This window comes from Chiloscyllium plagiosum, unplaced genomic scaffold (genome assembly GCF_037043375.1).
Source record: "Chiloscyllium plagiosum isolate Xiang-an unplaced genomic scaffold, Cpla_swu_hap1 HiC_scaffold_37, whole genome shotgun sequence".
In the NCBI taxonomy this organism is placed as follows: domain Eukaryota; kingdom Metazoa; phylum Chordata; class Chondrichthyes; order Orectolobiformes; family Hemiscylliidae; genus Chiloscyllium; species Chiloscyllium plagiosum.
In genome coordinates this window covers 11,007,072-11,033,423 of record NW_028270175.1, presented here as the reverse complement: position 1 = coordinate 11,033,423, position 26,352 = coordinate 11,007,072, and the positions used below count along the sequence as shown (strand labels likewise).

Sequence of the window (26,352 nt, the reverse complement as noted above, 5' to 3'; positions counted from 1 at the left end):
ATCACCTGAGGCTGGAATCGAACCCGGGTCCCTGGCGCTGTGAGGCAGCAGTGCTAACCACTGAGCCGCCATCTCCTCCACTCTACTGTAAGTATTAAGCCGGGGTGGGGGGAGGGTAATCAACTCTGGTTCAATGAAGAGTGCAGGATGGCATGCAAAGAATAGCATTCCTAAAAAATGAGGTAACTCCTTGGTTAACCTGCAACACAGGGCTGACAATGCTCTGAGAGAAGAAATTCCTCCCCAGCTTTGTCTCAAATGGGAGAACATTTACAATAGACCCAGTTAAATTTCTCCAGGGAAACATCCTCTCAGCATCTCGCCTGTCAAGCCTCTTCAGAACCTTATAGATTTCAATCAGATCGTTTCCCATTCTTATAAACTCCAGCAAGTATAGACACAGAGAACAGACTTACATTCTGGGAATCAGTGTCGAGAGTGTGGTGCTGGAAAAGCATAGTAGGTCAGGCAGCATCTGAGAAGCAGGACAATCGACATTTCTGGCAAAAGCCCTTCATCAGGAATAAGGCTGGGAGCCTCGGGGGTGGAGAGATAAATGGGAGGGGAGTGGGGCTAGGGGGGAAGGCAGCTGAGAGTGCAATAGGTGGATGGAGGTGGGGGTAAAGGTGATAGGTCAGAGGGGAGTGTGGAGTGGATAGGTGAGAAGGAAGAATGACAGATAGGACAGGTCATGAGGGCGGTGCTGAGCTGGAAGGTTGGAACTGGGGTAAGGTGGTGGGGAGGGGAAATGAGGAAACTGGTGAAATCCACATTGATGCCATGGGGTTGGAAGGTCCCAAGGCGGAAGATGAGGCGTTCTTCCTCCAGGTGTTGGGTGGTATGGAAGTAGCGGCGGAGGAGGGCCAGGGCCTGCATGTCCTCGGCAGAGTGGGAGGGGGGGTTGAAGTGTTCAACCACAGGGCGGTGGGGTTGATTGGTGCGGGTGTCCCGGAGATGTCCTGGGAATCAGCCTAGTAAAACTTCTCTGAACTACTTCCAATGCAAGCAGATCCCTCCCTAAGTAAACAGGCCAAAACAGAAACACTCTAGGTGTGATCTCAAAAATGTCCAGTGCAATTGTAACAACATTTCCCTCTTTTCATACCCCATTCTCCTTTTAATACAGGCCAACGTTCCAACAGCTTTCTTGATTACATAATGTACTTACATGCTAACCTCTTTGTAAATCACATGCAAGGATATCTGTTGTCCTGACCTCTTTGTAAATCACATGCAAGGGTATCTGTCAACAGCAGCAAGATGAATTCACTAGTCATTGACTTCATCTGTGGCCTTTGAAATCTGGTTGTTAATGGCAATTAAGTGCTTGGAAACATCCTTAGGATACTATATAAATGCAAGCTCTTCCCAACTGCTTTTCATTTCCTACACCAGTCATTTGCAGCTTTTTAAGCCAGAGTTTAACTTTAAAAAAATTCAATTTTCTTAAACTCATTATTATTAGTATGGAAAAGAAATTGGAAAACTGAGAAAAGTGAAGTGACCAGAACAAAAAATAAAGACGCGAAAATAGACAATGTGGAAAGGTCTCAATATGCTATTTTTATTGGAATCATTCTTGGTATTAATTTTAGCAGTTTAAAGATTGAATTTCTTGAATGAAGCTTTTCATGAATATCTTCATGCTCGCAACAAATACTGTTACATAAAGAAAAACCAAGTCAGTCCATTAAAAATCCCCTCACCCTATAGAGAGACCATTTTCCTTCTTATCGGTGATTTTAAAATGTAATCAATTCCTTATTGGAAATGGCCCCATTATCAGGAACCGGCCAGAAATAGAAAAAAGCACAGGCTTTCATTTATGTAGTGCTAAAGCGCTTTATAGCCAAGGAAGTATTTTTTGAGATGCAGTCAATGTCTTAATCCACAGTATGTAAACACTCAAGACCAGCAATACCATAAGTGACCTATTTATCTGCACCACATAGCACTCAGTACACAATCTAACATTGACGAACATCTTCTGACACTTGGCATCCCATGTTCAACCCTCTGGTCCTCAAACCAAGGCATGTCTGGACTAAGCACTACCATGGTTTCCTCCTGTGTTAGCAGACAGTCCTCTCACTTTGAAACCACAACGTTCTGGGTTCAAGCCCCACTCTGGGGCTGGAGCACGATAATCAAAGCTAACCTTTCGATGAGCTACTGAGGGCGTGCTGCACTGTCATGTCATCCTTTGGATGAAAGGTTAGAATATGACCCCGTCTGCCTCCTGAAAGATCCTGCAGAGATTTTTCAAAGAATAGCAGTGATGTTGTCCCCAAAGCCTAGGATAATACTTAACCCTGAAATTCATCACCATGATGCTGTTTGTGGGGTCTTACATTGGCTGCCAGGTTTCCCATTTCACAACGGGTGAACGCACTTCAAAAGTACCTCATCAGATGTACAGCACGTTGAGACATCCGATAGTTGTGAAAGATGCTACAGAAAGGCAGCTGTTTAATGTTTGGTCTGATTCCAGTTCTTCACCAGAAGGGAGTGAGTGTCTGCTGTCAGCTGACAGCTGTGCAGCAAGTGAGAGCAGCCTATTAAACGAGACAGCTGCTTGGATGGGATTTTTCTCCCCCTCCTCCATGGGGAAAATATTCCGTCTCCACTTGATGCTCAGCGTTACAGCTGAAATCAGAGTGCATGCTGAAGACTGGTGCCAATCTGCTCCCCCGTCAATCAAAACAGTCTGGAGCCTGGTGCTTGGGTTTGAGAAGAAGCTGCCAGTGATGGGGCTTGTCACATTTAACAGTGAATATGTTTCACAAATGCATCATTGAATAAAGAGCTTTAACAATGTCCAGTGTCCACTTGGACAGGAAAGAGGTTAATGTTTTACTCTCACTGCAAAGGTGTAAGGAGCAGACAGACAGGACTTGTCAGACAGTGGAGAGCTAGGGGTTGGGGATATCCCGTCCCACCACTCGAAGAGTTGGCAAGGTTGCTTCCCTGTTGATTGCAGCAATCTCGCTGCCAGTTAGCTCCCTGTGTGGGGTCAACTGGCATGGGGGATGGTACTTCAGCCCTTGACCTGTGTACCAAGTCGTGTCTCTGACCGACCAGTGGTGCCAGGGGATGCAATGGTCAGGGGCTGGTACAAGGGTCCCCAGAGTCGAGGAGGAGGTCAATGCCTGGGAGGGGTTCTGAGATCCGGGAGGGAAGGCAAGGGCTACAGGAGTTGGGAGGAGGTTTTGCAGTATGTTGCGTGGGGTCATGTTTCATAGAGAGACCAGGGAGGGGCAGAGGAGTAAACATGGAGGACAGATGGAGGATGAGGTGGTAGGGGGCTGGGGGGGTGAGGGGGGGTTGGAGTTGGGAGTTCCTCAATGCCACAAAGATAGCCCTCGGGGGAGGCAACATCTCCTTACCCTGAGTTACCTGAGCTAGGTCACCTGCCAGGACTAGCACAGAACCTCCGCCTCAACCATGAGTAGTCAAAAACGTGGCCATTTGAGGGGCTCAAAAGGGGCGAGGCCCTGTGAGGAAGAGTAGGCCTTGCCCACTCCCTGTAACACTGCAGACAGGTTAGGGTGTGGGGTAGGGAAGGCAGCATAAAGCTTTCCCCAGGGAAGTTGATGCCATTCCCTACAAGCTTCTGTTCCCAGTGTAAATCGTTGGGGTGTAGCAGAGGGATGGAGTTGACGCACATGATGAAAGGTTTGCAGTGAAAGATAACTCAGGAGGAATAAGAATTTTTACAAAATGCTAGAGAGGTCGGACTGCTATCTTCTCCTGCAATTGTCCACCTCCCACAAAAGAATCCTCACCATCAAAGCACATCCTTTTGCTTCTCATTCTCCAGCATACCCTTTGTATAGAAAAAAACAAAGCCCAGGCACTTTGTAGAACTTGCAGTTAAACTTCAAAACAAAAATCAGATTCTGTTTATCTCCATCCCAGTTAGTGCTTCGTTTCTCTATTAATGATAAAATCTCAAAGCAGATGAGCGTAAATTTTCAACAGGGAAGAAAGTTAATCCCATCACCGATCTTGACACTCTTTGAGTTCCTGCTACAGTAAGCAGCCAGACAAAATTCTCCAGACACATGAAAGGTGCCTTGGATCCAATTAGCTAAAACCTGCATTATCAACATTAATTATTAAATTTGGTGTCGCACAGTAACAGACCTGAAACAATGCTCAAGTAATGTCACAGCTGTGATTTATTTATAATGGCGAGCTAACTTATCTTAATCTTTTAATAATTACAACAAACAAAATAAAAAGGCACCCTTCTGTCACATTACTGAAATAAAGGAAACAGGAAAGAAATGTGCAGAGAAACTGAACTGGCCAAGTGCCAATATTGCTAATAATTGCTTTGGTGGCAAAACAACATTTTAATTTGCCTAATAATATGCCAGTGGAACAGTATCACAACAGTGTGGTGTTTAAAGTTAAGATTTTTCAAAGTGGATGTCTGAAATTAGAGCATGAACCAGTGTTTGAGATTGACCATGGTCCTGTCATGGGTGATATGTATTACTGAAGCTACCTTTCATGTTGCCACACCTATGGCCCTTACAATAATGGCAGCTTATAGAACAGAATGAAGGCTGACAGTTTCTGGATACTCTGGAGATCAAACACCAGCCTTGCTGCTTGACGTGCATTACTTTTGATGGCTGAAGAAACTTCACTGTGTCAAAATATATTTATTGAAAATGATCCAGGGCATGGGTTGACTGAAGGATTCCAAATATGGTCGAAACCCAGTTGCACTGAATTTATAAACAAAAACAGAATTTGCTGCTGAAACTTCAGCAGGACTGTTCTGAAGAAGGGTCACTGGACCTGAAATGGTAATTCTGTTTTCTCTCCAGAGATGCTACTGGACCTGCTGAGTTTCTTCAGCAATTTCTGTTTTTATTTGCCTCAGATCTTCAACATTCGTTGTTCTTTGTCTCATTTTAGGATAGAATTTACATCCTGGCATTTTCTGCCTTTCCCTACTCTCCTCGAAAATCCGTTGAACCCCTTCAGTGTGGAAACGGGCCATTCAGCCCAATGAGTCCACACTGACTCTCTGAAGAGCATCCCAACCCAGACTCATGCCCCCACCTTAACCCAACATTTCCCACGGCCAACCCTCCTAACCTAAACATCACTGGACACTATGGGCAATTTAACATGGCCAATCCATCCAACCTGCACATCAATGGCCCATACAGACACAAGGAGAATGTGCCAACTCCACACAGACAGTCGCCCAAGGCTGGAAATGAAGCCGGGTCCCTGGCGCAGTGAGGTCCTTCCTGATGAAGGAGTGGTGCTCCAAAAGCTTGTACTTCCAAATAAACTGTTGGACTATAACCTGGTGTTGTGCGACTTTCAACTTTACCCAGCCCAGTGCAACACTGGCACCTCCACATCATGGCTGTGAGGCAGCAGTGCTAACAACTGAGCCATTGTGTCATCCCTTAAAAGGAAATGAACTGTTTCGACATGTCTTTGGTCATACACTCCAAAGTCCCTCTGCTGTGGTTCAATGTCAACTGCTGTTAGATAGCACCTTGGGATGTTGCACTATATTAAAGATGTTACACAAATACAAGTTGCTTTTGAGTGCTAATGCTACCTGCATAACACAATAGCCAAACCAAACTTTACCCCCAATTCCTATGGGCAGCACTGAATAGCAACTGTGACTTCTGTGTATCAAGGACAGTGCTAATAGATCATAGATTATTTAAAATACAAGAGAGATTCAGATTTAACCTATTCCTGAAACTGAGTAATTCAGCTTATTACAAGGAACTCCAGAGCTTTTCACAATGCTTTGAGGGCCACATTCTGTGAATCATTTCCATTTTTGCATGATTACAAGTTCACAGTTATTCTTAAAATTCAGTCAAACAAAGTTCAAACAGTGCATCTGAGCAAAACATTCATTTACATTTCTTTCACCTGCGGTTTGTAAAGTTGTTCCTTTGCATTTCAAATAAAGTGCTCACTTACCATCCTGTGATATTGCAGGGGCTGGAGTGAACTTAATCACAGGTCTATCTGGAAATAAAAAGAAAAACAGCAAGCCATTACAATCGAGTCAACATAACCAAAGAACTACAAGCCTCAACTTGGGACTCACACTGCAGAGAGGACTCACATAGAAGAATTTTCAACACTTAGCCCAAAGCAAGACATTGATTTACATCATTCCCTGTGAATTTGTAGATCATTTTACGGTTCAGTGTGTTTCTCCAGTGTGTCTTTACAATGAACATCAGACAGACCTTTGTGGAAGAACATTTATAGATGTAATGGATACTGTCAAACTAGTCATGTCACATAGTTCCTTTTTAATTTCTGGACGGATACTTCTTTAACAAAAAATCTCAACTACTAACATTCATTCTGAAGAGCGAACATTGAACTTCGAAATTATTTTTCGACAGCAAAACCAACTGGTGACCTAGAGCACCGGCAGTCAAACAATATCTTAGTCAAGTGGTTATGCTTCATTTTGGAGTCTAGACAGCAAACATTAGCAATATAATTAAGGGAACTGCAGCCCGGGTTCATTGACCTTGTCTCAGCCACACACTTTCCAGCAGAGGTAACTGACTAATGATCAGGAATGGGAACCACAGTTTTCTATCTCATCAAGCCCCTGAGAATAGTTATGTGGGCGAGCTGCAGTGGATCAGTGAGAACCTTGGAGGGAGAAGGTTCTGGGCTCTTGGTATCGTACCAGGTGAACATTGTACCCTCATTCAGCAAGGCATTCAGCCCAGGGTCTGTCTGCCCTTTTATACAATTGTAAAACAAAAGACCCCATGGAATGTCTCAAAACAGATCTGCATCATTTTTCCAGGGTCCAGGTCAACAGCATCTTTTAACAGATTATCTGGCCATTTCTCTTATTGCAGCTTGTGGAAACCTGACTGCAGTGACTTCCACATCACAATGACCACGTTTAACAACTGGCTTCAAATCACTCTAGGGACACCCCAAATGGTGAGGGGCGCTACAGAAATGTTGCATGTATATCCAAGCATGGGACGCACTGGGAAAAGCATGGATTGGATTTAACGGGAGGTGACAGGGGCCTGCCCTGTAGCTGATGGGCTGACCTTGTCTCTGTTAGGGAAGGCAAGCAAACTGAATGCCACTCACGCATTTAACAGGTCAATGGCTGGGCCTTCCAGTGGGATCAAGGAGCCCAGGATGGGGGCAAAGATCTTGCCTATTGAGAACTGCTGAGTGGCAAGAAGTTGGCAGCTCTGGTAAGGTTCGTACTGGCTTTCCTGCCCCTGACTGCAGGTGTTCCCATCTGCCAACTTCCCACCCAACTAAATCCCACACCTCCTGCCAAGCAATGGGATGGCAGTAAATTCCATTCCATGTGATGAGCCATGAGTAACCATCAGGCCATCTTCTGACACTGGCTGGTAACCACCATTTGGAGACTATTGCAAGCCCTGGGCATAGGAAGAGTCCCATGTTCAAACATGGCTCTCCTCTTTTAGACTAAAAGTAAAGCTCTCTCTACAACATCCCCATCAAACATTCCCAGGACAAGGACAGCACAGGATTCGATACAGAGAGTAAAGCTCCCTCGACACGATCCCCAACAAACACTCCTAGGACAAGGACGCATACGGTTCAGGACAGAGTAAAGCTCCGTCAACACTATCCCCAACCAACAATCCTAAGGCAGGTAACAAACACTGCTCTGTACTGCATTATAGACCTCAGCTGGATTGCTACAATGGTCACAGTGGAAAAATCAGTCACTATTGCAGAGCACCCCAACCCAGCCTCCCCGTCATTTGCAAGCAATTCAAAAAGATCATATTGTAGAAGTGATGCCTATGTGGCTTAATAACCTGCCAACACTCACTGCTTGGGCTCATGCGTGAAGAATTGCCACTCTGAGCATTGACACCAATGGAGCCATACTCAGCAAGATTCCATTTCTCTTTAAGGCAAAGATGTGAAGAAAAGAGTGGAGAAAAGAGATGAAAAACATGAGAAAAGAGGGTGAAAAACAGAAAAGAAAATGTAACAAGGCATCATCAGCTCTTTCTCTTGTCTATCATCAAAGGGCAAGACCCGAAACCCAGTTTACTGAATGGTCACTCCTTATTTACATTTCTGATATAAATGAAAAGTATTTGAATCAAGCTCACTGAAAAGCTGAGGCAAATGCTTCCTGAAAGAAAATTCACATCACCATGGCAACTCATTAACATATGAAACAATTATAAATAATAAAACACAAGCTCAAATGATGGGAATATTCAGAAGCATATTTACTTTTGCTACTCCTATGGAAATAGCTCCCCAAACCATCATATTCTTGACATCCTGTTTGGGGGTTCTTACAGAAGATCTCAGGGGGGTTTTCATAATTTCCAATACTATCCCTTAATTAAATCAGAATTGCACTTATAACATCTCGAGACTGATGACCCATGCAAGTGGGTGAATTCACACAGCTACATTAGAACAATCTCACTTCAAAAGCACCTCACTCACAGTAGAGGATGTGAAAGACACTATACAAATGCAAGCTGCTTGAAGGCACCCTTCCACTAACTGAATGTAGCTAATCAGAGACAATTCACACTGGTAGACCTATAAAGGTGTGAGTAGAGACATTGCCATCAGGTGTTAGTCTTCGTGTTCCATTGAAGTAAATGATCTGTATTTGCTCTCTTATAATTGGGTGTGTGTTACCCAACAGAGATCAATGGTGCTCGAAATGGCTAAACAGAGAAAATGGTGCAACTCGCAAGGCAAATGCAAAAATGTCATTTCACTCAGGGTCTGAGCAACCATCAATCTGGCTCAAACGCCAGACAAGAAAGGTTTAAACCTTGTTATTTTGCTCTGTGAGTCAGAAGGTGTTGGGTTCAAATCTAGGTTGACAGTTCAGCACATTACTGAGGGACTACTGTAATATCAGAGGTGCCATCTTTGGATTTGATAATAACGTGATGGGTCTAAACGATCCTGTGGTAACATTTTGGAAAAGAACAGGGAGGTCTACCCAGTCTCTTCACCAATATTCAACAGACTCGATTCTTAACAAATACATTTAAACAGATTATTTAGTCATATTGCATTGCTGTTTGTGGGAGCAAGCTGTGCATAATTATTTATTACATTCTTATGTTAATACACTATCTATACTTAAAAAGTATTTAATTGATTACAAAGTACTTTAGCACAAACTCTCTTTAATGAAAGGTGGTTATATAAATGCACATCTTTATTTATTATTGACCTTATTTCCATTGTTAAGCAACATTAATCCATAGTTAGATAGAAAATGAATGGTTCTCAATAGGTATAAATGTGCCAACTACAATCTATTTAACACAGAACAACTAATACTAGTAGACAACTCGCATTCATAGAAAGGGAATTAAGAAAATTAATCCAAACAGAGCATCAAGAGCAGGAATATTTCAACTGTTTGAGTATTAAATTCTTATATTCATCCAATATAGAGGTGATAAAGATAAAGAGGACCAACATTGTAACCTTGAACATAAGGAAGGTTAAAGGTTATGGGAAAAATATGACCTTTTATTCTATTTAATGACCCATTGCCTTTCTAATAGAATATCATTAAGCTGTGGCAGTTATACCAGTCACCCAGATGGCTGATATAATAGATTTTATGTCAAAAATGTACCATGGGATTTTTTTTACATTTTGCATTCAATGATAGCAATAATTGTACTAACGATATAATTTTATCTCCATTTCATCATCATCTGGTGCTAACTAGTTATTATAAAGCATGAGCATACATTTGAGCCATAAATCACAGCTACGTTCTTCTATTATTTCAGCATGAATTCCAAGAGATTGAAAAATGAGTGTGTGCGCATCCTAAAACATTGTGTCAGGGCATATACATGAAGTTCCTTGAAAATGCACACACCATTGAACTGGCCCCATTCATGTCATGTATACCATCTCACATCCTCACTTTATTCAACTGGGGTTCTGTGGAGCCGAGTAGTAGTAAGGTGAGCTTCAACTGTGTTTATGGGATTATACAGAGAGCTGAGAGTGCCAACTGCACTAGGAACCATGCCATACAAACTCAGTGAGTGCTCAAATATCTAATGCTGGTCTCAGCGACATCACCACAAATGTGAATTCTACATGTACTAGCCCAAAATCTTCGTTATTTACCAATGGCCTGGATTTGAAGTGGGAATTGTACACCTCTTAAATGTGATATAGACGATAAAACTGCAATTAGCATCACTTCTCCAGACACTTTTTTCGAAAATCATGCTTGCTTAAATAGTGATGGGGAACAGATGAAACTGGCACAAGGTAACTAGCCTATCATAATGTAGGAAACGTGCCTGCCAATTTGTGTGTGATTAGATTCTATAAACGACAGTGAGACAAACAAGCAGCTACTAAGTGAGGTTAATTGAGGGGTAAATATTGCGCTTGACAGCAAGGAGAACTGCTTTCCTGATGAACGGCTTTTGCCCAAAATGTTGATTTTCCTGTTCCTCGGATGCTGCCTGATCTGCTGTGCTTTTCCAGCAGCACTCTAATCTTGGCAAGGAGAACTGCTCTGCTCTTTTCAAAACAAAGCCCTCGGATCTTTCACGTCCACCTGACAGGGCTAATGGCACACCTCATTCAAAAGGTGACAGCTTTGACAATGCACAACCCTCCCTGCACTGCATGGGAATGTCAACCTGGGGACTGTTTTCCCTGGAGGCTGAGGAGTGACCTAATAGAGGTTTATAAAGCCAGGAGGGCCATGGATAGGGTGGACAGACAAGATCTTTTTCCCTGGGGTTGGGGGAGTCCAGAGCTAAAGGGCATAGTTTTAAGGTGAGAGGGGAAAGATTTAAAAGGGACCTAAGGGGCAATGTTTTCACACAAAGGGTGGTGCGTGTATGGAAGGAGTTGCCAGAGGAAACGGTGGCGACGAAAAAACTGCAGATGCTGGAATCCAGGGTAGACAAGCAGGAGACTGGAAGAACACAGCAAGCCAGGCAGCATCAGGAGGTGGAGAAGTCGATGTTTCAGGTGTAACCCTTCTTCAGGAGTGGTGGAGGCTGGTACAATTATAACATTTAAAAAGTAGCTAAATGGATACATGGATAGGAAGGGTTTAGAGGGATGTAGACCAAATGCTGGCAAATGGGACTAGATTAATTTAGGATATCTGGTCAGCATGAATTGGGCTGAAGTGTCTGTTTCTGTGCTGTACATCGCCTGCTGACTCAGGAGGTGCCAGTGCTATTGAGCTGAAGTCATAACCCTTTGAGCTCAGCTTAAAAAATCTTCACAGGGACATTGCCCAGCCTACTCTACATCATCTCTTGCATCCTTCAGAAGTCTCACTCTGACCTTTTATGCATTCTCCTCCACACATCCACCACTGAACTATTGCACAGATGTCAAATAGCTTGGCTTAATTCTCCAGAGCCCCTTCCCTAACTCCTTTCAATGCCTTCCAATTTCCCATCACCCTGGGAAAAAAAACTGAGCCAATCTTTTGGTAACTTTTTTAATGCCCGCCTGGCTCACTATCCATTTATGTATTGTCTTATCATTTTCTTCCACTAGCCCTAAAGAGTTTCATACAGTGTAGACGGTACAAATTGTTTAGTTCAGTTTCCTCACCATCCTGACCCTAACATCACCTCCCAACCAATTCTTTCACGTGTTCATCAGAATTCGGGTTTAAAACAGAAAAGGCAAAACAAAGCACAAGTTCCTTGCAGTTGAACTTTTAAAATGTGTCTTGGTGGCAAAGCTTCACATTTCAAATATACTGGGATGGGGAAAACTGGTCAGGACTTTTTCTACAGTGGCTCTTTCTTGTTCTGTTTGATCCTGTCAGCTACAAGTGTAGTCCAAATGCTGCCTAACTGTTCAGAGGGAGGTGAAGACAAGATGGTAGTGGCTGAGAGTGCTCCAGGCAGTGCACCATCAACTCAACTTCACCAACACCACGGCTAAACTGATTTAATCCCAACACAGCAAACTGTCAGAAAATCAGGTTGGAAAGTTGAATCCTTAAGCGACCCAGTTGAAATGGTTCAGATCAAGTCTATTCCATAGTCAGAATATTGTGACTTTCTGAGTCACCTACATGCACAAATGCCCTGCCTGTTGACTTAGAGTGACATTATAAAGCAATCATGAATAATAAAGTCACTCAAGACTTTGATAAATTCATCATCATACTGAATGAGAAAATGGACAAACTACTCTTTAATTAAATGACTTATTTTCACACCACAAGCATTTTTTAAAATCCTGTTCCCAGCTTCCTAACCTTTTCTCCAGAAGGATCTGACTCTTGTTGGGGTCCAGAAGTACTGGGCATCCTGTTGTATTTTCACTCCCTCCAAGTGGCCAAATACTATGCATTGGTATTGGCAGTAAAATGCAGCCAGCTACCCCACTAAAAGGCTCCTAACCCAATCGTGTTCCTCACCCAGGGGCTCAGAACTTTAAATTCCTGAATTGCAATTAAGATAACTGCTTCCCCTCCCTTCCTCTTCCAAAACCTCAATCTGGGAACAAGAATCCTGAGGCTAACTACAAGATCCATGAAACAACTGAGTCACGAGGACAACATAGCTCCAAGAAATGAAATACAAGTCACCAAATCCATCAAACTATTTTACTTTCATTTATTACAGATTTGTCTTAAATCGTACCATATTGTATTCTATGCTTGTGAAGATGTTAATTAAAGCCTTTTAATAATCTCATCTTCAAAAGAATAACATTTACATATAGAGTGTCCTTTGGCTCTTATGATATTGCAATTATTCCTTTGAAGACTGCAGTGACAGATCTACATCAGAAAACTAGTGGAGACCTTTGAAGTAGTTGTTAAATGTTCCCATTTGGAATGGGTTCAGATGGGAGAACGAAGCTCCTTAAAACTACTCTTTCATAAAGTCAGTTACAGGGACTGCTGTTGATTGCCTTTACTTTTAATTAGTTTCTCACAATTCTCTACTAAAACCCCAAGTCACATACCAGCCCGTGACAAGATAGAAACGGACCTCTAACCACCTTGCCCAACATCATCCTCTCCATAAAGCCTCTAATTAATGCTGCTCCTGGGTCCACAGAAATAAGATCAAGCAGTCACCCTGGGTGTAAATTGTAAATATAACTGCACCATGTTCTGTGGCATGGCAAGTCACCAACCTGGTCCATTACAGGCTTCTGCATCTTGTGCAGCTGCTGTGTCTGCACAGGGTGGCTTTTGGCGGGGGTGGGGTGCAGTGACATTTAATCATAGAATCTCACTGCACAGACGGAAGTCTTTTAGCCTGCCACACCATACTGGCTGTTTGAACACCACTCAGTTTCACTCCCCTGCAATTTCTCCGGAGAAGAGACCCACGACCTACAAGTTCCTGTAGACCAGTTTCACTTTGCAAAAGGAGTTTTCTGGGCTATTGTCTCTGCAGTCCCATTGTTACTTATTTGCCGGTCTCCCTTTGGTTGGGATGGGGGTGGGGGGGTGGGGTCCTTTCTTAACTGCTGTTCCTGCTGATAAACAAATCCCAGTTAGTACATTACCAGCTAAAATCTAGACTTAGACATGAAATAGCTATGCCACCTGCTTCAAAACCACAAGTACAACTGGAGAGAGACAGAGAGAGACAGAGATTAAAATGCAAACCCAAAATCAACTCAGTCACACATGAGCAACTTGACATAGGAGACCAGGATGGCTGCTGAATTCTACGTTCAGCTGTGAAGCTTGCTTAGAAGGTTGGAAAGTAGGCAACGTACAATTGTTGAGGAAGAGCAGGACAGCGAATCCCAGGGTCGAGGTAGCCAGCAGGATTAGGCAGATGTTGCAGGGAATCATGAAGTAGCGCACGACCAGGGAGACTTTGTGTTGGTACATCCTGCCCCGGTGTGCAGGGGCCGGGGGATAGCGGCCCCCAGTCATGCTGCACGCCGTTACCCTGGCAACCCAAGGCAAAGGAGATTCCAGGTCCCCCGGTCTTCAAGGCAAGAAAAACAGCTTCTCAAATCAGCGCTTTCACCCAACCTTCTCCCAATTCACTGTCATGGTGTTTAAGAAAGTAACTAACTGGCCAAAGCTGGTCAAACATCTTCTGCCTCTCTTCAGTTAGCAGAGTCCCTGAGATAATTGCTCCATGTCACACTAACCCAGTCGCTGATATACACCCCACTGATAGCAGTATATCATTCCCAGTCTTCAAGTGGCACATGTTGTGGAGGGGTCAGTTCTGTTACAGCATGACAATTGGTGGATGGGTCCACCCTATGTTTGAAAGGGCTGCCAGACAGACAGCAAGCTTTTCATCCAAAAACTGCTACTGCCCCTTCAGAAATAAACGAGAAAAGGCACAACACAAACAGGCTTGAGATACAATGGCTTCCCAGGGTCCGCTGACCATGTACCGGCAGAGAATGGTCTTCTTTCAGATGCACTATTAAGTGTCTTTTCGCCTCTATTTTCATTGACTCGTGAGCCAAGCTCAAGTCATTGTTTTTAAGGGGACGACAGAACTGGGATTCTGCCGAACAGCTCTGTGGCTCCACATTCACTGTTTAAGCAAATCACGCAGCCCACACACCAATGAAGCTGTCCATGATTATCGCTCTGGGGAAAAATATTTGCAGCCCCTGGTTTATCCCCACTTCCCGTCCCCGTCACAGAAATCGAGCAGGTACCAATCTCTCCCGCGTTCTGTCACAAACCCTAGCTTCTGGTTTGCAGCATCAGCCTGGTCAGTCTCAAGTGCCTCGTTATACCTCGCCTTGAGTTTTTGTTTCGGAGAGAGGGGCTGGGAGTAAATAGAAAGGTGCAATTTTTTTTTTTGCTCCCCCAAGCTTACTGCATTGTTACTCCAGAGAGAAGATGGAAAAGATGGACAGTCCACAGGAGACAAGTTTGGTGCTTTTAGAGAGAGAGAGAGAGATATACACACACACAATCCAGCTGGTATCTCCCCTCCTTCCCTGCTTATTCGTCAGAAGTGTCTCAGTCAGAGCTCATCCCTGGAATTTGCCTGGCTCGCTGGCTTGTCATTTTGCTGTTTTGAAGATTCCAAAGTGCTGAAATTTCACCAGTTGAAACTGAAAACGAGTCCTCGGTTGCGAGTGGCGGTGAAATTGGATCTGTCTTCGTGTGCCTTCCCCTCCGGGAGTGAAAGCTTGCTTTCTTCTCGCTGAGGATTTCTGCTTCTCCCGTCCCCGTCCCCCCCCCCCCCCCCCCCCCCAACCCTCTCTCTCTCTCTCTCTCCACAATCTGAACACAAGAGGCAGAAAAGTCGGCGGCTCGCTTCCCTCTCCACAAACAGGTACTGAAAGGGCAAGCGGGCGCTGGCAACAGTCGACACGCGAACAAAAGAGAGTTCTCTCCAAGCTTTGCTCTCTCCCTCTCCGCTCTGCGATCAGACAAAGAGGAGCTGTAGAGAATTCTGTCCTCTCCCTCCGCTGGGAGCGGAGCGTGTAAAAGGGAGAGAGAATTAATCCCGCTGCTAAACTCAGTCTGCACCCCTCCCTTGCCCTCCCCTCAGCAGCATCAACGCCTTCATCAACTGAAGACGCTGCTCTCACTGACAGACAGAAACTTCACATTTTAAAGGCTGGACGTGGAGACAAAAAATAAAGGGTGGGCGTGGGGGGGGTGACAGAATGAGAGGAAAAAAAACACCAAAGTGTAAAGCGAAGGGTGGAGTTGAGCACCAGCTGTTTGGTAGTTTTCCGACGGCTGTGCACTCTCTCACCCTGGCATGTTAATAATTTTTTGCCCTTGTCCAACTGTAGGATGCAACCGAACTAAGGACAGGCAGACACAATGGAAAAGCCTTTTCACAGACGGACGGGTCTCCAATTCCCTGGGCACCCCCAGCAACCAGAAATGCTCCGAGCTACAGCGCACAAAGAAGTTATGGTTCAGCCTTAGATCGGCAGCTGTCTGTGCGTGTCTGGGATCATTTAGCATCCAGAGAAATAAAACACAACATCCCTCAATTCTGACTCCGTGCAGTCAGGTGGGGCTAACTTAGAGGAATTGATCGCCTTGACTTAAAACTATGGCTACTCTCCGAGAGTACAATAGTGTAGGATGCATGGTGCCTTGTTGGTTAAACATCTTCCTATTGAGTTGTTCCTTACACTGGAGGAGAGACAGCCCCCTATCTGTGAACTAGCAATATAGTATCTCCAGGAGAGCAGCACATCAGGCACCGCCCGTGCTTTCAAAGTGCTGTCTTTTTTAAATTTCCTGATGAGACTCCGTCAGCCTCGACCAATCCAACGCCGCCCACCGTAATTTAGATGGATTTATTAGTGAGCTCACATTCTCCCTGTTCGGGTGGGGTTGCTGTTCTTACCCACCTGGGCGTTTCGCAGCCAGAATCAAGTTCTGAGGAGGAGCAAGTTCCTGCAGATGCTGGAGTCTGTACTAAAAAAAAACAATGCTGGAGATCACAGCGGGTCAGGCAGCATCCATGGAAAGGCAGCAAGTTAACGTTTCGAGACTACATGACTCTACTGTGGAGTGTGAAGTGTGGAGGGGGCAGCATTTGTGCTGTAGTTGGGAAGGTGAAGGGCTGGGGGAGAAAGGATGTAGACAGTGCAGATAAAGTGGCCTGAATGTAATGCTGCCCCCCCCCCCCCCTCCACACTTCACGTCAGCTCTAATGAAGAGTCATCCAGATTCCAAAAGTTAGCTTGCTCTCTCCCCATGGATGCTGACTGACCCGCTGTGTTTTCCAGCATCTTCTGTCTTCAGAATCACCAAGTTCTGACCTTGACTTGGTATCACCAGTGCAACGCTAATATTACTTGCCTCTGCTGTCAGTGAGGACCCACACACCAGACACCATGGCTTGGAAGTAACCATACAAATGCAGTTCCCTGGCCCCTCAATCTATCACACAGTGTAAATTAGGCTAGTTTAGTACTGTCTGTCTAATTATGAGTAATCCCTACATCAGGAGCAACTTTTCAGATGTTAATGTCACTGGACTAGTCATCCAAAATGCCCAAGCTAATGTCTGGGACATGGATTCCAATCCCACCATAGCAGATGGTGAAATTTGAATCCAATAAAAATCTGGATTAAAAAGCAAGTCCAATGGTGACCATGTAACTATTATCAATTGATGTAAACCCCTTCTGGTTGAGCCATGTCCTTTAGGGAGGGAAAGCTGCCATCTTTACCTGGTCTGGCCATATATGACTTAGACCCACAACAATATAGCTGACTCTTAACTGTCCCACAGGCAACTAGAGTCAGGCAATAAATGTTGGCTTAGACAGCAAGGCCCGCATCCCAAGAACAATTTTTTTTAAACCACTTTACTAGCAATGTCAGATTAATGTATATCTACTGAGCTTTATAGCAACTGATTCCTGGCTAAGGATGCACCCATAATGAAACACCAGAGGGTCTTTTTTCTTTAGCTGGACATTTGACTGAATCAATTCGCTTTTGTCACTCTGACTTTACCATTTAAAAGAAAATAAAATCAAAAGATTTATGCTTCCCACCAATGAATTGTGCCTATGGTTGGCATCTCAATTAACTGCTTTGTTTAGTGGTGCCACATTTGATATAGATAGCCACACACAAAAGTGACAGGAGTGTGTAAGCTGATCACTCTATCAGTCCAATAGAGAGACTGAGTTAACAGAAAATCATGGATTCAGCTTAGACATGTGGTGTACCATAGAAGTGTTTTCGTTTTTAGCGCAAACAAGAGTGAATCTTCAAGAGATTTAGTGGATATCATATTATGGGCTTAACATTTCAGCAACTATCCTTGATTTCTGCTTGAAAACTGATTTCCTGCTCCCTGCAGAACTAAATTTGCTGGTACATTAACAGACAGTAATGACAGCAGCATAAGGTCACCAGAGATCATGCATTTGAAAGACTTGACTGAAGATGCAAAAACACCTACAGATCCACTTACGGCACCTGACCCTGGAGCAGAACCGAGTGCTCAGTGGGTGTCAATTTTCAAAAATGGGAAAAGCCCTCACAGCCTGCACAAAGTAACATAAGATTCCAAATGGCTGATCACTCCATCTGTTTAATGATTGGGCATCACCACAGTTTGCCAGAGTGAACAACAACTGAAAGTACAACTGGGATTTCACGAGCTGAGATTCTGCCCTCCCCAAAATGCCTCCCCATGGTCTTGCCGACCGAGTAAGCCCCATTAATTTAAATGTCTCAACTTACCACTGAGGACAAAACAAAGAACTGCGGATGCTGAACATTTGAAACAAAAACAGAAATTGCTGGTGTAGCTGTCCTTCAGTTCTGATGAAGAGTCACCGGATTCAACATATTAACTCTGCTTTCCCCCCACAGATGCTGTCAGACCCGCTGAGCTTCTCCAGCAGTTTCTGCTTTTGCTGGATATGAGAAAGCACATGGAGTTGCTGAAATCGCTCAAAAAGTGCAACTACAATTTATGTTTCACCAAAAAAATGGATACTGAAATCTACCCCATGAATGAAAATGTTATGAGAATGGATCTTCGGATGACTATGGTATATGTTACTTTTAAACAAAAGACTAGGAAGCAAGTTACATGGAACATCAATGAGGCTCTGAGTGATAAAGACTCGAAAATACCTGCAGCTAAATTGGTAGCACACATCTGAGTTAGAGGCTCTGGGGGCAAGTCCCACATGGTCCATGTATCCTGATCTCCAGGCAGTTCAGTGCAGTCAGAAAGAGTGCTGAATTGTCAGAGGTGCTGTTTCTTGGATGAGGTTTTAATCTGAGACTGTGCTTTCCTACTCAAAGGTCCTATGGCACTATTTTAAGAACAGGGAATATTGGCCAAATGTTTATCTCTCCATTCATTGCAGAGATAGTTCATTTGGTCCTTATGTCATTGCTTTTTGTTGGAGCCTTCCTGCATTACAAATGCTCTTAGAGGGTGCCAGCAGATGTTTCACAGAATAAATGGCCTCCTTCTGTCCTGTAATTATCCTAACCCTACAGATTACAGCACACAACTAAATTCCAGAAGTTCTTTACTGTCGGTGAGGTAGCGGGAGATGATGAAAGAGACTATACAAATGTTAGTATTGAGTGTAGAATCCCTGTACTGTAAAAGCAGGCCATTCAGCCCATTGAGTTTACACTAACCCTTCAAAGAGCATCTTATCCAAATCTGTCCCCCCACCCCCGCAATCCCTGTAACCCTGCATTTCCCATAGCTAATCCACCTAACCTGCATGCCATTGGCAATTTTGCTAAATTGCACTTGGACTGTGAGAGGAAACTGGAACATCAGAAGAAACCCATGCAGACGTGGGGAGAATGTGCAAACTCCACACAGACAGTTGTCAGACCACAACAACACGACGGTCGGAGGAAGAGCGCCTCATCTTCCGCCTAGGAACCCTCCAACCACAAGGGGTGAACTTGGATTTCACCAGTTTCTTCATTTCCCCTCCCCCCACCTTGTCTCAGTCAAATCCATCGAATTCAGCACCGCCTTCCTAACCTGCAATCTTCTTCCTGACCTCTCCGCCCCCACCCCAGTCTGACCTATCACCCTCACCTTGACCTCTTTCCACCTATCACATTTCCGACGCCCCTCCCCCAAGTCCCTCCTCCCTACCTTTTATCTTAGCCTGCTGGACAAACTTTCCTCATTCCTGAAGAAGGGCTTATGCCCGAAACGTCGATTCTCCTGTTCCCTGGATGCTGCCTGGCCTGCTGCGCTTTTCCAGCAATACATTTTCAACACAGACAGTTGTCCCAGGGTGGAATTGAATGCAGGCCTCTAGCACTGAGAGGCAGCAGCACTAACCACTAAGCTACCTTGTCGCCCTTTCTCCACTTTTTAGCCTTGGGACCTGAGCTTAACTCTATCTCAGAGCTGTGGAATAAAGGATTCCCCTGTCCACCACCTATTAGGCTCCAATGGTAAATGTGCTGGAAATGTGTTGCTGGAAAAGCGCAGCAGGTCAGACAGCATCCAGGGAACAGGAGAATCGACGTTTCGGGCATAAGCCCTTCTTCAGGAATGGGGAAAGTTTGTCCAGCAGGCTAAGATAAAAGGTAGGGAGGAGGGACTTGGGGGAGGAGCGTCGGAAATGTGATAGGTGGAAAGAGGTCAAGGTGAGGGTGATAGGTCAGACTGGGGTGGGGGCGGAGAGGTCGGGAAGAAGATCTCAGGTTAGGAAGGCGGTGCTGAATTTGATGGATTTGACTGAGACAGGGTGGGGGGAGGGGAAATGAGGAAACTGGTGAAATCCGAGTTCATCCCTTGTGGTTGGAGGGTTCCTAGCCGGAAGATGAGGCGTTCTTCCTCCAACCGTCGTTTTGTTGTGGTCTGACGATGGAGGAGTCCAAAGACCTGCATATCCTTGGTGGAGTGGGAGGGGGAATTGAAATGTTGAGCTACAGGGTGGTTGGGTTGGTTGATCCGGGTGTCCCAGAGGTGTTCTCTGAAACGCTCCGCAAGTAGCCGGCCTGTCTCCCCAATATAGAGGAGGCCACATCGGGTGCAGAGGATGCAATAGATGATATGTGTGGAGGTGCAGGTGAATCTGTGGTGGATATGGAAGTTTCCTTTGGGGTCTTGGAGGGAGGTGAGGGGGGAGGTGTGGGCGCAAGTCTTGCACCTCCTGCGATTGCAGGGGAAGGTGCCGGGAGTGGAGGTTGGGTTGGTGGGGGGTGTGGATCTGACGAGGGAGTCACAGAGGGAGTGGTCTTTACGGAATGCTGATAGGGGAGGGGAGGGAAATATATCCTTGGTGGTGGGGTCCGTTTGGAGGTAGCGGAAATGACGGCGGATGATGCGCTGTACATGGAGATTGGTGGGGTGGTAGGTGAGGACCAGTGGGGTTCTGTCCTGGTGGCGGTTGGAGGGGCGGGGTTCAATGGCGGAGGAGCGGGAAGTGGAAGAGATGCGGTGGAGGGCATCGTCGACCACGTCGGGGGGGAAATTGCGGTCCTTGAAGAAGGAGGCCATCTGGGTTGTGCGTTTTTGGAACTGGTCCTCCTGGGAGCAGATGCAGCGGAGTCGAAGGAATTGGGAGAATGGGATGGCGTTTTTACAGGGGGCAGGATGGGAGGAAGTGTAGTCCAGGTAGCTGTGGGAGTCGGTCGGTTTGTAGTAGATGTCCGTGTTGATTCGGTCGCCTGAGATAGAAATAGAAAGGTCGAGGAAGGGGAGGGAGGAATCTGAGACTGTCCAGGTGAATTTGAGGTCGGGGTGGAAGGTGTTGGTGAAGTGGATGAACTGTTCAACTTCCTCGTGGGAGCACGAGGCGGTGCCGATACAGTCATCGATGTAGCGGAGGAAAAGGTGGGGGGTGGGGCCAGTGTAGTTGCGGAAGATGGATTGTTCCACATATCCTACGAAGAGGCAGGCATAGCTGGGGCCCATGCGGGTGCCCATGGCTACTCCTTTTGTTTGGAGGAAGTGGGAGGATTGGAAAGAGAAGTTGTTCAGGGTGAGGACCAGTTCAGTCAGTCGAAGGAGGGTGTCAGTGGAAGGGTACTGGTCGGTACGGCGGGAAAGAAAGAAGCGGAGGGCTTTGAGTCCTTCGTGATGGGGGATGGAGGTGTACAGGGACTGGATGTCCATGGTGAAAATAAGGCGTTGGGGACCGGGGAAGCGAAAATCATGGAGCAGGTGGAGGGCATGGGTGGTGTCTTGAACGTAGGTGGGGAGTTCTTGGACTAAGGGGGACAGGACGGTTCCTCCAATAGTAAATATGTATGGTTAATAAAATCTACATTGTGAATGGAATTGTTATGAAAATGGATCTTAGGATGATTGTTGCCTAACATGAGTAGTATATTCTATCAGTGTCCAAAGTCAAACAAACCTTCTCCCAACAACCTCACATCTGCAATGGTCACAAATCTCTAAAATTCACACAATAAAATCCTATCAGTATTCAAAAGATAAGAACACTCTCAGACAGGTGTCAAGGCCCTAAATTAAGATTTATGTTATCAATCCTAGACAAGAGGGCAATGTTTTCCCATTGCTGCTCAAAGAATAAACATGTCTACATGGTCCATAATCAGCTGACTGATAGTATGACTGTAGATGACTTGTATCCCCTGGAGAGTTCCCCACACCCCCACTTTGCAAATGACCAGCCTCAACAGTCATCAAAGGAAGCGTCCAAGGTACATCCGTGCATCACTCTGGGTTAAAACCCCCTACAACCTCTATATAGACAATACATACCACTGCATTTGCACCAACTCCTTGGCAATGTCAAGGTATCACACTGGAGGATCTATAGGTCACGTGCTACCCAACAGTTACCTTTTGGATTGTATGTACCTCTCAGGGCTTCTTTCACTTCTGTACAAAAAAAATTGTTCGTGTTAATAAAATCACTGTTTGCTTGATCTAATGGTGACCGAGACTGTGAAATCAAACAGAGAAAGCAGTCCTGACAATCAGCAGGCATGAGGGAACCGGTAACCCAGTATGAGATGCTCGAGTAGGGTATGAGGTTTTGGTATCTGGTTCGGGATTACCCATCTGTGCAATATCACAGGGGATGCAATAGTTAAAGGCAAATCATTTCCAAGCTAAAAGACATTATACAAATGTTACTTTCAGTAAGTGATGCAGGCATCACTGTTACAGCCAGGAAGAGAGACAGAACCACTACTGGCTTCTCCAAAACCAGCTGCAGGTCAATCTGTAAATTACTGACAGGAGGCCATTGAAGAGGTGGGAAGTCATTTGGTTGATTTTATTCCTCGCTGACAAAGGAATGGGTTTCTACTCAACGTTATCAAACTAACTCAGCTGAATCTGCTGGTGACAGGCTGAGTTAAACAGTCAAACTCATTGCTCAAAATAGAAGGCAAACATTCTTTTATGCTGGAACCATCCTCTGACTTTATGTACTTTCCAATGGCTTAACCCTTGTACTGCCAAGAGGTACATCAAGATTTTGCATTTCCAGTGTTCTTCTCATGATATTTCCAAAGGGCATCCCGACAGGAGATGTGATGACCTCATGGTATTATCACTAATCTATTATTCCAGAGACTCAGGCAATGTTCTGGGGACCTGGGTTCAAATCCTACCATGGTAGATAGTGGAAATTAAATTCAATAAAAGTTACCGAGATTATTGTTGAGGGGAGAAACCTCTCAATTCCACTAACAATGGTATGAAACTACCATCCTTACTTGGTCTGCTCCATCTGTGACTCCAGACCCACAGCAATATGGTTGACTCTTGGCTGTCCACCTGGCATTGGTAACCAATGCTGGCCCAGCCAGTGATGCCCTCATCATGTGAATTAATTTTTAATAAAACCCTTTGCAGCAAATTAAGTATATTTGAAATATGTTCACTGTTACAATGAGGTAATCTGAACAGTTCAGACTACAAACTACAATGAGATAAATGACCAGGTAATCTGCTTTAATTTTAGGTGCTAAATAAGAGTGAAATACTAGTCAGTACACTGGGAAGACCACCCTGTTATTTATTAACCAGGAGGACAGGGAACTTCATGGTTATATGAAAGAAAAAAAGAGAGGTTGCCCATCTAGGTCTGCACACCTCCAATAGTGTAGTGCTTCCGCAGAAACACATTGGAGTGTCAGTCTGAGATACATGGTCAAATTTCCAGAGTGGGCCCAAACCTTCTGCCTCAGAGGCAAGAATACTACCACTGAGCAAATGGCAGCTATTACAAAGGAATCACACCAAGTGTTTTCTGGGTGTAGTTCATTGATTGCACACTTCCACTTATCATCATTAGAACATAAAACATGGGAACATGTTTAAAGGATTTGGAATATAGATAGAGATCACAAAGTTGATGTACCAAACAAAATGTTGCAAGGAGCTAAGAGTCAAATTGTAAATTGACTCTAGTCATCTTATGGAATACATTTTGATGCTACAATATTTTAAAACATTTTAAAAATACAACTTTCCAGAACCTTTGTTAACCCAGTGCTTAAGTAATGTATTGTTAACATATGAATACCTATTTAAATAATGGCATAGAGTTTCAGTACTTCTTTGTCAAAGCCATTATCATTTCTCTATCTGTTTATGCACTGCTTCAGCCACTTCTCTCAAAGTGGCACGTCCATTGAGTACAGTAGCAGCTGATCTTTTGTTAATTTAAAGTCACCAGGCTTTTTATTTACAAAGATTCATATATTTAACTGAGGAAAACTACTTGAGAAGGCTTGCCACTGTGATCCCATTACCAGATCCCATCCCAAACTACAAAGAGAATTGCACATTGAGTCTCACAGCAGGTAGTTTCGGACAGCAAATATTGGAAACCAATTTCAAACTTTACACTTGAAAATGTCTCAAAACCAGTGCTGAATTGCAATTCATATTTTTTTTTCTGCCTCATTTTCCAGTTTTGAGTTTTAGTCGTTTGAACTCTGGGATGGCTGACTGCAATTAAGATAGTTATTCGCGATTCACAGTTGCCCACGATAAGGGAATGCTTTCCCTGCAGACTCAATGGGCTGAATGGCCTCTTTCCGCACTGTAGAGTTTTTATAACTGAGTCTGATTAGTAATGCTTACTCAATCAATGCGTGATGCAGGTCAACCCTCTTAGTCTGCAATGCTTTTGGTAAATTTGCACTGGAAATATGGCTGTTTCCAGACGCAAATACCTGTATTGGAGACAGTCCAGTAACGGTTCACTAGATTGGTTCCTGTGATGACAGTCAGAGTCAACTGGGTCTTTACTCTCCAGAGTTTACAAGAATGAGAGGTGATCCCATTAAAATGTACAGGATTCTGAAGGAGGTGGACAGAATAGGCACCAAGAGGTTACTCCACAAGCTGGAGAGTCTAGAACATGGAGTTGGGATGAAGAGAAATCTTTTCACTCAAAGGTTTATAACCTTTGGAATTCTCTACCTAGAGTGTTGTAGATGCAGCACTGCTGAATATATTTAAGGCTGGGGTATGCATTTGTTTGGGAAATCAAGGGAGCAAGTGGGAAAGTGGAGCTGAGGCCGAAGATTCACTGCGATTGTATTGAAAAGGGGAGCTGACAGGATATCCTGTAGCATGTATTCCTGTTTCTTATATACCTTCCAGTGTCTCACCTAAGTTTCAAGACAGTGAATGTGTGTAGCTTGTTCTACTATGGAACAATGGACAATCAAAGCCAGGAAACCATCCCTGTGCCTACACACATCAGGATATCAATCCAATCCAATCTTTGCCCTCCCTAGCTCAAGGTTATTGAAGCCAGTTCCAGCATTCATACGCAGGCTGAGAATAACATCGCACTTCTGGCCTGTGCAACCCAGTGACCAGTGAATTGACCTTCTGCATTAATGTTGAAGAATCAGGATGCATAAGCTTTGCTCCTCATTACACCTACTACAGTACACACAGTTTATTAAGGTAATGAGTGCACACTTATTACCTTAATGGGCAGCACGGTGCCACCGTGCTTACCTTTGTGGGCGGCACGGTGGCACAGTGGTTAGCACTGCTGCCTCACAGCGCCAGAGACCCGGGTTCAATTCCCGAATCAGGCGACTGACTGTGTGGAGTTTGCACATTTTCCCCGTGTCTGCGTGGGTTTCCTCCGGGTGCTCCGGTTTCCTCCCACAATCCAAAGATGTGCAGGTCAGGTGAATTGGCCATGCTAAGTTGCCCGTAGTGTTAGGTAAAAGGGGTAAATGTAGGGGAATGGGTGGGTTGCGCTTCGGTGGGTCGGTGTTGACTTGTTGGGCCGAAGGGCCTGTTTCCACACTGTAAGTAATCTAATCTAATCTAATCTAATCTAAACTGCACTGTGCAGCAACGTGCTTGAATATAAATGCCATTTTTCAGTCACAGTCTGCAAGTAAAACTAGACCCATGGTAACTAATTTGTGATCGACACTGGCTACAAAATTAAACTATTGCTTCTTGGATTACAGTGCCATTAGCCCTTCCCATGAGTAGTGTGAGTGTATGACACTGATGGGCTGCAGTATACACAGTCTGTTGTATAACAGTGATAAGCCAGGAGTGTACAATAGCATCCCCTTGTGATCTGATCTAGGTAGTCAGTTTTTTACAAGAAGGCTTTAAAATTCAGTCTAACAAAAATACTTGCCACAGGAAGGTGAACCAGGAACATTTAATCCAATTTATTTCACAGCACGATGAACATGCAGAGCAATGGTTACGATGGAAATAAATTAATCCCATCAATGCAACTCATCTCAATAATAGAAAAATAATGAATTACCTGCCTCAGGAGTGGGTCAAAACTACTCAAGAATCTTGAAAAGAATTCCTAACCTCTGTTTGCCTTCTGAATATAACCAAAGCTTATCCTCTCAGCTTCAGTTTAAAAACCTAACTGACTGCATTT

General features: G+C 44.5%; 1 protein-coding gene across 6 annotated transcripts in view; it reads right to left on the bottom strand.

Moving 5' to 3' along the window:
* The window catches only part of agrn (agrin), a 531,414-nt gene that overhangs the window by 215,550 nt on the left and 289,512 nt on the right, over positions 1 to 26,352 (bottom strand). For 4 of the 6 annotated variants that reach the window (XM_087980308.1, XM_087980309.1, XM_087980310.1 and 1 more), the window contains exon 3: positions 5,977 to 6,024. In XM_087980308.1, the coding sequence (XP_087836434.1) occupies positions 5,977 to 6,024 (48 nt within the window). Of the gene's footprint in view, positions 1 to 5,976; positions 6,025 to 13,779; positions 15,197 to 26,352 lie in introns of those variants that run through there. The other 2 variants (XM_087980312.1, XM_043676122.2) reach the window with 1 other exon arrangement.